The following is a 12419-nucleotide window of genomic DNA, read 5'->3' as shown; positions in this document are numbered from 1 at the left end:
GCGGCCGGACTCCATTTCCCTGCGAGGGCTGCCGCGCTTGCAGCCGTATCATCCCGCTCTTCCTCCCCCAGCCCCGCTGCAAAACCACTGTTCAACATTACCGAAACATTTATAGTTTAGGAACGCTGGTTATCAGGCGTGCCTGCCCCCAGATAAACACCGTCCAGAAAAAAAAAACCAACCACCATATATACACACACAAGCTGCACAACGGAAGGCAAGAGTATTACAATTACGAGACAGATAACATTATACTTTTCTTATGAAATGCATGTAGGTATGGAAAAATAAAGAGTATTTCTTTCAGGTTTTATTACAGTGACTATTTTATTAACAGTATTAATGCTACTATACCTATCTACACGTCTTGGGTTTTCATTTTTCAGTAGAAATATAAAAAAAAATGAGGGTGCACAAGTACATTTTCACAGTGCGCTGAATTTTTTTTTTTATTTACAAGATAGCTTCTTATAGTGAATAAAAACAAAATAATGTGCTGGTTGAAATAACTGATTGGATTAAAAGGTGCTGTAAAAAGAATCCCTAAACGTTCTACTGCGGCCTCATAACAGACAATAAACAAGGAGAAACGACTAATTACTTATAGATCAAAATATAGATTATATAAATCAAAATACTTCTGGGGAAAAAATGTATTTCAGTTCAAAGTTCTTGGATATTTTTTTTTTTTCCAGAAAGGTGGTGGGTTTTTTTTTTTTCTACTGTGAAGAAATGCCAATGTTCACGTTTTTTGTATCCACCCAGAGTCAAATATTTAAAAACTTCCGGGGACTTAGAATATTAATTCTTGAAGATTATTTCAGGTTTATAATAGGCAGAGTCCTTTACAAAGTATCTATTGTACGGTTTGCAGGAGAAAAAATTTAAAAAACAACAAAACCCCCCAGTTCAGATGACAAGAAATCATCTGCTGAAAATAAAAAATAAAACCGAAAGACATCTCCAGGCAAATATTTTCCTTTCTATCCCCACTACTTTGCGATGTTTTAAATTTGCTATCAAGATAGATCCTCCACAGAGCTTCCTTCATTACTGATGTCTCTGAAATCCTTATTCAGTACCTTCGAGGTTTATTATTACTTTTTGACATTAAATGCATTGCTTAAAAACATACAGTAATTGTACATTTATTTTTTTTTTTTTCACTATGGTTTACCTGAGCAGTCATTCAACATACAGTTTGGATTGCAATGGAAGAAAACCAGATTATGTGTCCACATCGACCTCCTCACATTAACCAGCTCTCGCATCATGGCCACGAAGAGTCTTCTCAAATAGTAAGGTCATAGAAGTACTTACAAGTTTCTCAGAAAATCGTGTCTCAATTGAAAGTGTATCTCTCGGGGCTGGGCGTGTGGGCTTTACAGTCTGTCAGTGATACTGGCTGGCTGCTTGGGATTTCAGGAGAACTGTCAGTTTTAACCATTTTGCTACAGCAATATTTAAAAAAAAAAAAAAAAAAAAAAAAAAAAAAGAGCTATAATTCCAAAGATACAGATCTCTTGTTCTGAAAGAAGAGGTTCATTGTCTTTTCTCTTTTTAATTATTATTAATAATTATTTTAATCTGAACACGGAAAAAAAAAAAAGTTCTGAAACTTTTGAGTTGTTGCTCCTCCATTTTTAATCCATTAACTGGTAGTCTTCAATTTGTTGATCACTTTTTTCTCTTTGACCCTTCTGTTTTGGAACCAGATTGTGACCTGTCTCTCTGACAGATTTGTAGTCGCCGATATCCTCCTCCGTTTGTCTTTGGTTATGAATTTATTTGTAGCATATTCCCTTTCGAGTTCTTTTAACTGGACCTTTGTGTAAGGCACTCGTTTCTTTCTCCCACGTCTGTACGAGTTCGCGTCCGAGGGATGCGAAACGACGTCTGGAACAGAAAAACCATGCAGGCAAGCGTTAGAAAATCGCTCGAACCGCTTAGGACATCTTCAAGTGGCACAGGGGTTAGAGCTACAGCGCACTCCTCCGCCTGCCCCGCTCCAGCTTAGCTTACTAAAGCCTGGCTCAGCACTTGGGCTTCCTCTTTCCTGGCCGCCGCAAGACAGCTCTTAGGCACGGAACGGCTCGCTTCTGTCAGGCAGACAAATAAGAGTAACAGACCCCGCGGAGCCCGGCGAGGGACTCCGGGAAGCACCGAGCGGGGCTGCAGCCATTTACCCGGCCTGCGTGCTCCGGGCTTCATGGAAAATAATACCGCAGGCCCTTCTCAGCTGTTTCCTCTCCCGGTGCCGACGGCGGGGCCGGGCGGGCGAGGCGGGATGCGCCGTGCGCCGGCGGGGGGCGGGGGGCGGCACCGGTGCCGCTCCAGCGGCGCCGGGGCATGTGCGGGCCGGGGCGGGCTGGGGCCGGGGAGCGCGGGCGGGGCGGGGAAGGGTCAGCCCGGGGGTGATCCCGGAGCCCTGCCGGCGGGACACCCGGGAGGGGCGAGCGGGGGAGGAGGAGGAAGAGGATGGAGGGGGGGGGGGGGGGGCGGGCGGGCGGGCAGGGGGAGCCATGCAGGTGTATTACCCGGGAGGGTGGATTTCCAGAGGTGAGGCGGCTGGCTCTGCTCCTTGGGGCAGTACACTTGCCCGTTCCACCCATTGGTGATGGCCCAAGGCTGGTAGCTGTCCATGGGGAGCAGGGGGTCGTGGCGCGGCTCGCCGGGGCCGCCGATGGCGGGCACCACGGGCATATCCAGGTAGCCGGGCACCGGCTGGTAGGGCCCGGCGGCGTAGCCCTGGTAGAAGGCGAACTCCTTGGCCCGCGACGTGAACTCCTCGCCGGAGACCGAGGTGTCCATGTACTTGTCGGCGAAGGTGGAGGCGGGCTGGGCGCAGGACTTGATGGCGTTGTGGTGGGTCATGCGGCAGGGGTAGTAGCCGCTGCCGAAGTAGCCGTAGGGCAGCGCGGCGCCGGAGGAGCTCTGCACGGCGGCCGAGCAGGGGCTGCACTGCTTGACAGCGGGCTCGGCCATGCCGGCGGCGGGGGCCTCGCTGGAGGTGTAGGCGGCGGCGCTGGGGGCGGCCAGGGGCGCGGGGTGAGCCATCAGGTTGCGGCAGGGGTTGGCCGCCGCCGCCGCCGCGAAGTTGCTGCCGGCGTGAAACCCGTCCATGTTCTTATTGATCTCATCCAGGCTGTTGTCGTAGAGGAACATGACGGGCTCGATCCAGCGGGGGTGGAGGAGCACGGAGGCTGTCATAGCCCGCTCCGCATTGAGACTAGTGGCTCTTTTTTAAAAGCCCCAAAGACTGAAAAAAGAGATACTCAATCTCCGGGACTTGACCAAGGCTGACGCGCCAGTGTCGCGCCAGGCCGGCCCTCATTGGGCCGCCCGCCCCCACGTGATATGCAAAGCAGCTGATAAACATCTGAAGGAATAAAGTGGAGATAATTAAATAACGCAAGAACCGCGCGGGGCCGGGTCCCGGCCCGGGGGCGCGGGCACGGGCGCGGGCACGGCGCGGTCCTGCCGCCGCCGCCGCCGCGATGGGGCGCGGGCGCCGCGGGGGGGGCGGGGGGGCCCGCCTGTCCGCCCTCTCTCCTTCCCTCCTTCCCTCCTCACTTCCTCCCTCCTCCCTCCTTCCTCCCTCCGGCCCTCCCTCCCCTCGCCACCGAGGCGTGAGCATTTTGGCCCCGTGGCTGCCGCGGCGCGTTCCCCGAGGTGCGGAACTCGCCCCCGGCACCCCGGCCTGATTCCTTCCCCCGCGCCGCTTTTCCTCCGGCCCTCCCCGCCCCGAGCGCCGCGGAAGCCCCGGAGGCCTCCCCTCATCTCCGGGAGGCGGGGGGGTGGGATGAGCCGCACTTCTTCGACCCCCTTCCTCCCCCGGTCTGAACCGCCGCCTCTCCCCGGGGAGCGCCGGCGGGGGCCCGGCCGGGCGGCGCGGGGAGCCCGCCGCAAACGGCGGGCGGCGAAGCGTTCCCCGGGCCGCACGCCGGGCCAGATAAGGCTCCCGAAGCGGAGCCCTCTCCCAGGGTCCTCGCTGGGTGTTTTCCTCCTTCCTTCCCGCCCGTCGAAAGCCCGAGACCTGTCTCGCTCCTCTCGCCACAAAGCCTCCGAAGTCAGATAAGAGGAACAGACCAGGAAATCCCGACTTTTTTTTTATATTATCTTTCAGGATGGGCCGGGGGAGCGGGAGGGTTAACTGGATCTCCATCGCGATCCCGCTGTATTAGTTGCTGCTGTAATAATAAAACCGGGGCCTACAATTCGGCTTCAATCTTTTTTGGCTGTAAAATAGCACGTCGGCTTGTATAGTGTGCGCACGGACCCACGGTGCTTTTTTGTGCTGGGAAAAAATGGTTTATTGGCTGAAAAATCCTTTTTTTTTTTTTTTTTTTTTTTTTTTTGGAAGGTCGTACCTCTCTGCAAAAAGCCGGAAAAAGCTTTCTAGAGAAAGCTAGGGGAAAAAAAAAAATTTGCGTTCTTTTTTCATGATAAATGTTAGAAATTTTCATAGGGCCAAATAATTCCCATTTTTATTATTACCCGCACCTCTTACCGGCGCGGATGCGTTTCCCCTCAGCATTCAGTTATTCGCGCACAACCTTGAACTCAAAATGCTCCATCACTGAGCTATCAATAAACTTGACCTAAAGCAGCGTTCATCTCATCGTTAACAGCTCTCAGCCCTCACGCGTGTGGACAAAACAGCCCCAAATAACTCCCATCTTGAAAACTAATTTTTTTCCTCTTTTTTTTTACAGTTGCATGTTGCTTTGTTTTGCGCCTGACAGCTCGGCGTATTTATTATCCTATTGTCCTTCCCATTGACGTTGTAGCATTGTTTTGCCCGCATGGCTACAAGCGCAGAGCAGTCCCGGGACGTACATTGTTACCGAGCAGGCTTTTCCTTGCCTAGCGCAGAGCTGCCAGCCATGAGAACTAGCCTTTTGGCGCCCGTGGATTTCTTTTCAAGGTGGTTTTTCCGTGCGATGGGTTGAGATACCTGAAGTCGCTGTCATTCCCCTGCTAATTTGGCAACATTTTAGCCGCTTTTTTTCCTTCATTGTAGCCAATAAAGAGTTCCCATTTTGACTTCGCGTACTCTGTTCCGCATTCTTCCTCATGGCCAAAAGCAAATATTTATTCCCTGCATATTTCTCCTTTTCTTTCAGGCTCCAGTTTTGAAACCTGTGGATTCCCCCGGCCAAACGTTGCTCGACTGGCATGAATTGGGTCGGTTTGTTTCCCTCCGCTTTCTCGAGGCTGCTCCTGAAAATCGAGTTGCAGCAGGGCGGGGGGAGAAGGGGGAAGGGAAGGCAGCTCTATGGGGCAGCGCTGTTTTACATACGGGTTAGACACGGCTAGAGGCCAAGGTCAAGTTGAAAGTTGCAGTCTAGCCAATGTGAGAACTGTCATTCACAGTCCGAAGATCTGTCTGATTTGTTAAAAAGCGGGTAGCCATGAGAACACTAATCTCCCCAGCTCGTCTCTCCCCCCCACCCCCCCGCAGCCCGCTCCCCTCTCCAAACTCTCCTCTCCCTCAGCCGCAGAAAGCTGCTCCTTTATCTGCCTCTACTTTTCAAGCCCCTTTCCATAAGGAGGGAGAAGCCATGTGAAAACGTAGCTTTCGGCCCCGGTGCAAACTGTAGAAGTGGTGGAGCCGGGGGGGGGGGTGGGTGGGGAGCAAAGAGGGGGGGCATCCGGTCTGCCGAGTTTTGGTGGTTGTTTTTTTTTTTTTTTTTGTTTACCCACTTGAGGCTGTTCCAGCCCTGTGTGCGAGAGGGAGAAGGGAGACTAGATGAAAGAGCTCTCTTTTCTCCCTTCTCGGCATCTCTCCTTCGCTCTAGAGCTCTATTTAATCATTAGGAAGAGGGCCGTGCTTTTTCACCGCTGATAAGAGCAGTGATACAACTGTCCCCTTCCCCTATTTGCCGTGACGTCGGTGAGAGTCAGGGAATGGGACCATTCCCTCAAAATAGGCAAAATGGCATCTGCAGGGTGTGTGTATGCAGCATCAGAAAAATAGTTATTGTCGGACACGGGGCTTTACGCCTTTGTTTTGCTTTCCGAACTCGACTGACTTTTGATAAATTATTGACACCGAGAGAGGAGGAAAGCCTCGTCAGCTATTTTAGGTTCCCCCGCCCCGATACCCAATTTTCATTCCCCAGCTATAATTCCTTCCTGCCTTAATGGGTATCTGCCATTAAATATTAGAAAGGAACCGTGAGGGCTGAAGGCATCGAGCAGAACAGATGTTCTTCGAAAATCATGGACCCTGTAATGAACACCAGCGACAAAAATATGCCCGAGCCTACGCCCCCCCCGCCCCCCCCCCCCGCCTTGAACATATACCATTCCCTACCAATTGTGGAAGAGCTTTTATTTTTCGCAATGGAAGGCTTGGGATGTGCTGGATAAATTAACTAAAACTAAGAAAGAGTTTACTCAAAGCCACTCATTGATTTGGCCATGCTCTACAAACGGTTCATTTTGGAAAATTAACTTGATAATTGAATGCTTCCGTGCATGCAACCGACAGACCAATCGAAGCTTCTTCCAATTTTTTCTGTCTTTTTCGTCCGAAATACAGTTAGGATACAGCAAATACAAGCGTATGGTAGAGCCTCAGCATTTTGCAAGAGATTTGATGCAAGCCTCCGAAATGCTTTGCATTTATATAGCGTGTAAAACATCTTGGAGAGAAATACATCTGTTAAATCGTTTCCTCTAAAACGAGTATTAATTCCTTAGGGAGCAAGAGGATGAAGAACCATGATCAGTAGGAGTATTTTAGAAGGTGCTGAATCCTTTCAGAGCCAGGGAATTTCTAACTGATTTTCCTATTCAGCGGCAGTCACCCTTCTCGGTGCACGGCCATGCCCATCTCAGGTATTACAAAAAGCTTTAGTGGCATTTTCTTCCTTGGCCGCTCTGAGAGTGGTCAGATGCATTTGACCGACTTCACAGGTGTAAGCAAGGGCAGAATTTGGCTCTTGCAAGTGCTTTGAAGCAAGTTACTGTGTGCTGCTGACGCCATGAAGCCAAAGATAGTCTTGCCACAGCGAGGACTGCAGGATTTTGGCCTTAAACGAGAAAATGTAAATCGTTTGTAAATCTCCCCATGTGATAGGAATATGGTCACTCATTTTCCTAAAAAGGCCTTAAAATTTCGCTTTTCTTAGAGAAACCAAAAGTCTCTTCAGCTGAACGTCAGGTTTTGCAAATACGGAGTTTGTCGGCAGAGTATCTAGAAGGCTTTTTTCCCCAAGCCAGCCTTTGTGTGATAACACACACACACGCACCCTCCGGAGCCCTGCCGCAGGAATGCCCGACTGAAGGGAACTCTGATTTCTCGTAGGATAATCACAATCGTACGAATACAGAAGAAAAACGGTCTCCCAAGAAATTCCACTCTTACTTTTCCATCCACTGCTTAGACCTAATTAATGAGCGGGGGGGGGGGGGGGCGGGAATCGTGGCTGATTGTTGAAAATATATGTTTGTCACAGAGTTAAATCCCACTAAACCCGCTAAAAGATCTTAGCTGATAATGGAGGGGCTAGAGGGTGATCTTAGTTACTAATAATAAGCTCCGTCCTGCAGAGCCCAGGAGTCCTGGAAGACGCGGGAGTGAAGTGATAGCAGGAGCAAGAGCCTTAATCGAATTTGATTTTCATGAGCAAATGAAATTTACCTGTCAGAAGGTTAATTTGGAGCAGTAATGTCACCGCTGTTTTCTTCCACAATTTCTAAAGCATCAAGGATTGAGATAAACATTCCTGAGTCCGTTTTAAAGACACTTTGTATTTCAGGATATTCATGTGTTTCTAATGGAAGTAAGCAGCTTTACGAGCGGGGTTCGCAGGACATCTTAACTCTCTCCCTCCCACTGCGTGCTGGGGGGGCTGAGATAATTACAAAAGAAGAATTTGTAAAAGCAAATGCAAGAGGGGAAAAGTCGGAGAATATCTGCGAAGAGCTTAATGCTGCATTTCTCTCAGGTATAAAGGCGTCCTAAAAATCCTCAGATGCACACTAGATACGGACCTACCTATTTCAGTCCACCCAAACTTTCAAACTGCACCTCCTGTAAATAAGGTGTGCTCGAAAATAATGTAATTGCTTTCACCCGAAGTGTGGAACACGAACTAATCTTTATGGAGCGAGATCTCAGAAGATCGCTTCACTCTGTTTTGTTGTGGTTTTTTTTTTTCTGTTTCAGCCCTAGAAAACGCGCTGGAGGTATTTCATGTGATTAAAGTGAAAATGGGAATGATCCTGATCTCTGTGTCAAGGACAATGTCTCTTTCTTTTCTGGTTGGGTTTTTTTTTTTTTTTTTTTTTTTTTTTGTTGGTTGGTTTACTTTTTTTTTCTGTAATATCTTCACAGGCATATTTCCAGGGGGGTGCAATAGCTTTCTGTTTATATTTGGCGGGTGAAAGCGGCAGAAGTCTGGCGTTACATGTTGGTAGTCAGCAGAAAATATTTTACTTAAACTGTCGTGTAAATGCAGCGATGAAGAGAAGCCCTTGCAGGCACTCTGTCAGCCGCAGGCTGCTTGAACGCAGTGATAAAGTCCCCCCTACAATTTCAATTAATTTTGCCGTGCAAACCGAGACGGGTTTCTTCGCTCTGTTCGCTCGCACAAAGGGAGCCGAGAAGGTTTTTATTTTACTCTTAGTAAATTCTGATAAGCCAGGAGGCCAGGCTGGCCGTGCGGATGTCCACTGCAGTAGTTTACCAGATCGGTTACATCTTCCAGTTAAAAATGCTCTAGTATGAACGTGTAGTAGCAACAGATAACAAAATGACACTCAAGTTAATATTTCTTTATTTTGTTGGGCTTATCCTCCGATTTTCAGGATTTAGCGTTTTGAGGGTAAATTCATTTCTCGCCTTATCTACCAGTAGGTCACAATTTTTGGAAAAAAAGAAAATAAAGGCAGGGTACAGTGAGCTGCAATGGCATATCCTCTCTATTTCTGCTGGGAGCTTGTAATAATTGCTACCACATGATCACATGGTGTATTGTTGCAGCCTGATTACAATTAAACTTATCCCTCCACCTTTTTCATTAGGGGAAGAAAAAAAAAAAAAAAAAAAAAAAAAAAAGTTCTTCCTGAGCTTCAGGCCCACTTTGTGCTGTTTTATTTCCCTTTGAAAAGCTGTCGGAGAGAAGCCGAAGTCGCTCTTTTCTTTACAATGAGAGAGAAAGCGTTTCCACAAAGCCCTTCTCACCATAACATTCCTGCAATAGCGTGACATTTACACAGTGTCCGACCAGGAGGGCTCAGGGGCAGGAGTGGACGCTGCTGCTCTCTGCAAGAAGTTGCAGGGTCTTTTTTTTTTTTTTTTTTTTTTTTTTTCATGCTGAGTCTAAAGCCGTATCTTCACCTAGGGAAACAATGGGGCTTTCTCGTCTGCTAAAGATGCCTTTGCGCAGTATCTAGAGAAAGAAAGGGGAGAGAGAGGGAAAAAAAAAAAAAATCATACAGGAAACATTGGACATGTTTGCCTTTACTGGAAGACAGCTGTTTGAGTACATTCTCCAAGAGGGTTTTTTGGTTCCCTTTTCAGAAGTGGTTTTAGTGATTAAAACATTGACTTGATGGAGGCAGTTTATCTCTAGTGTCTGGGTCTGTCCAACAGCTCTTTTTCCTCACTTATCCAGCCCTGTGCTCAGATGAGACTGTACATACCCGAGGCTCTAAGTGCGGCGGTCTTAAGAAATATCTTAAGAGACACGGGGACTCGCCGCACTGGCGGGAGGGGAGGGTGACTCTAGCTGGAAGTTACCTGAGCCACGAGCGGAGATCGTCCCCGCGGCGAGGAAAAAAACCCAAACCCCACCCCGCACCCCCGAAACCAAACCACGCCGCATCTGGCAAACCCCTGCAACTCTGTCAAAGGTGGCGGAGGTGGGGGGGCAGGAGTGGCCGCGGGAGAAGCCCCGCCACTGCTGTCCCATGTCCCGCGGGCTCCTCCAGCAGGCTGGGCGGCAGCGGGGCTGGCGCGGCGCTCCCGCCCCGCGGGGCTCGCCCTGCCCGCGGGGCTCGCCCTGCCCGCCCTGCCCGCCGCCCGGCAGGGCGCTGGGCTGCCGGCCCGCGGGCCCGGGCCGGGCCTTCCGCACCCGCCCGGCGCTGGGCCGCGGCTCGGCAGCCGCTCCGAGGCACACCTGTGTCGGACGACCCGGCCGGGCTGCCGGCTCCTGCCCACGGGCCGCCCCGCGGTCCCGCCTCGGGAGCTTCCCACGGCGCCTTGCAGCCCGCGGGCACGGACGGGGCTCGCTTTGGGGTGGTTTGGGGTTTTCATTTTGTTTTTCCCTCGGCCCATTTCATCCGCTTCTCTGGCGCTCCCTGGTCCGCGGGCGCAGAGAGGGGCTTTTGCCGGCAGCGGGTGAGAAGGGAGATGCGTGGCCGCGGGGGAGCGCGCACCCACGCAGGCAACAGGCGCGCGCACTTGACGCGAGTTCCGTGTCCCCTCGCCCTGGCTGGTGTGTGAGTGTCTGTGTGTACGACCACACACACGTCCCTCGCCTTGACACAAGTTATGTTCATCCCTCCGCTGAGAATCGTGCTGGAGCGAGGAGGGGAGTGGGGTGCGCCGTGGCCCCGGGATGGGGTTCCCACCAGTCCTCCTCCACCCCCTGGCGCGTCCCACTCCGAGCTCGGCCAGAGCCGCCTTCTCGCGTGGGTGGGACCCGCACGGACAGCCCTGGGGACACTCTCCACGAGGAGTCACGCACCATCTGCAGGGATCTGTGATCCGTTTCGGGCAGAAAGAGCCAGGTGGCTTCGGCTGAGCCCTAAGCACTGCTTAAATGTCCCCCGTCCATGTCGTGGGTGCTCCCAGTACCAGCCACCTCCCAGCAGAAAGCTACTCGATACCGCGATACGATCCCGTGTTCTCCAATTAGCTTTACATTTCACCAAGCACACGCGTTTCTGTTAAAAGTTTATTTGGTAAAAACCCAGTAAACCCGGGGTCTAGAAAATGCTTTCTAGCGCCTAGAGTACATTTCTCAGGTATATAGAATACGTGCTGTCTTTAATAACAAGAGACATTTGCTACTCCTCATGTTAGATGGAACTAATGTCTTTCCACCCATACCGTGAACACATTCTCTAAATAGGAATTATACAGTGTTTTCCTTTAAACATAACACCAGCCAAATGCAGAGTAGCTGATAACTTGCATCTCTGGGTAAGTATATGACTCCCTTTATTTTTGCTGAATCATGATTTTTCCCAAAGCTTATTGTATTTTATGTCTTCTTTAGATAAGCAGTTACATATGTGGCCCTGTTGAAGGCTAAATCCCATTCTTACATAGGCGACAGCTGACTGTACTTCCAAGATGTTATTTACTCCGGAATCAGCTTGAAGCGCTGCGTTTGAGACTCGTGGTTCATCAGGAAAGGCGGGAGAGGGGTCGGTCCCTAATTAACCCGCACACAGCGCACTCCAGCAGTTCCCATCTGCCCACGCCTGGACTCAGATCCTCCCATCTGGGGTGCGGACTTCGTCTTCCTGAGCGCATCGGGCTGGCGTCCTTGAGGATGGCGGTGGCCCAGACGACCGGCACCGCCTGGCATTGCCACCCTGTGCCCCCACAGCCACGCGCGGGAGTGGATGTGGGGGCACAGACTCTCTTCCGTCCTCTCCAGGGCCAGAGGGACGGGGGAAGAGCAGGGGCGGCCTCAGCCCAGCAAAAGCGGTCCTGTTGCGGCGCTGGGAGCCTTCTGAGAGATACCCGGGGAGAAGGAGCCAGGCTGGTGCCAAGGGGCCGGAGCGGAGCTGAGGGCACACGCCAAGGTTCCCACGCTCCGAAGACAATTCGCAAAGTCCCGGGAGCCAAAGTATATTTAGTCCAATAATGGCACAGAGAAAAAGGAGTGGTTTCATAGCAACCTCTCTGACACGCAAAATAATGAGCGGCTGAACAATAAAGGTTAGTCTCTAGTCAAGCATGCCCCCTGGTCTTCTAGCGCAGATACCTAAAGGAAGAAATTCCTCTGTCCCCTTGCACGCAACCCGAGGCCGCTTTCCTGCAGCTGTAGCTGCCCTGGTGCCAGCGAGCCAGTATCCTCGCTCCGAGCCGCTTCCTTCCCATTGTGGGGAAGATACTCGCTGCCTGCCAGTAATTACCAATTGTCATCCACTTTCACAAGACCATATTTCTTTGCAATTTCTCTTGCCGAGAGTGGGGACTATGTCAAATCATCTGTCATCTCCCGGCGCAGCCCGCTGCCACCCCGCCCCCCCTAAAAAGAAAAAAAAAAAAAAAACAAAAAAACAAAAGGAGAAGAACAAGAAGAAGAAGAAAAAATCCCAGCTGGATGTAACACAAAGCTACATCTCGTAGGTCGTGTTGCAAAGGAAACATAAAGGCTGGTGTGCCTTCGCTCGGCAGAAGTTCTATCCATATCCGCCGGACGCCGGTTCTCGCTGTTCTCAGGTCA

At 50.8% G+C, this 12419-nt stretch overlaps 1 protein-coding gene across 1 annotated transcript; it reads right to left on the bottom strand.

The window, feature by feature from the left end:
• Positions 1-1651: 1651 nt before the first annotated feature.
• HOXA13 (homeobox A13) lies at positions 1652-3210 on the bottom strand. The gene is made up of 2 exons (XM_049799043.1): positions 2538-3210; positions 1652-1896 (listed from the first exon to the last, which is right to left on the bottom strand). Exons 1-2 carry the CDS (start codon positions 3208-3210, stop codon positions 1652-1654), a joined length of 918 nt encoding a protein of 305 aa, XP_049655000.1.
• Between the last annotated feature and the right edge of the window lie 9209 nt (positions 3211-12419).

Source organism: Accipiter gentilis, chromosome 4 (genome assembly GCF_929443795.1).
Source record: "Accipiter gentilis chromosome 4, bAccGen1.1, whole genome shotgun sequence".
Classification (NCBI taxonomy): Eukaryota; Metazoa; Chordata; class Aves; order Accipitriformes; family Accipitridae; genus Astur; species Astur gentilis.
Note: the sequence above shows the minus strand (reverse complement) of the source record. Positions and strands in the feature narration are given on the sequence as shown.

Coding starts and splice junctions, on each gene's coding strand:
- HOXA13 (XM_049799043.1), bottom strand. CDS start 3,210: ATGACAGCCTCCGTGCTCCTCCACCCCCGCTGGATCGAGCCCGTCATG. Junction 1,897..2,537: donor CTGGAAATCCACCCTCCCGG/GTAATACACCTG, acceptor TTTCTGTTCCAG/ACGTCGTTTCGCATCCCTCG.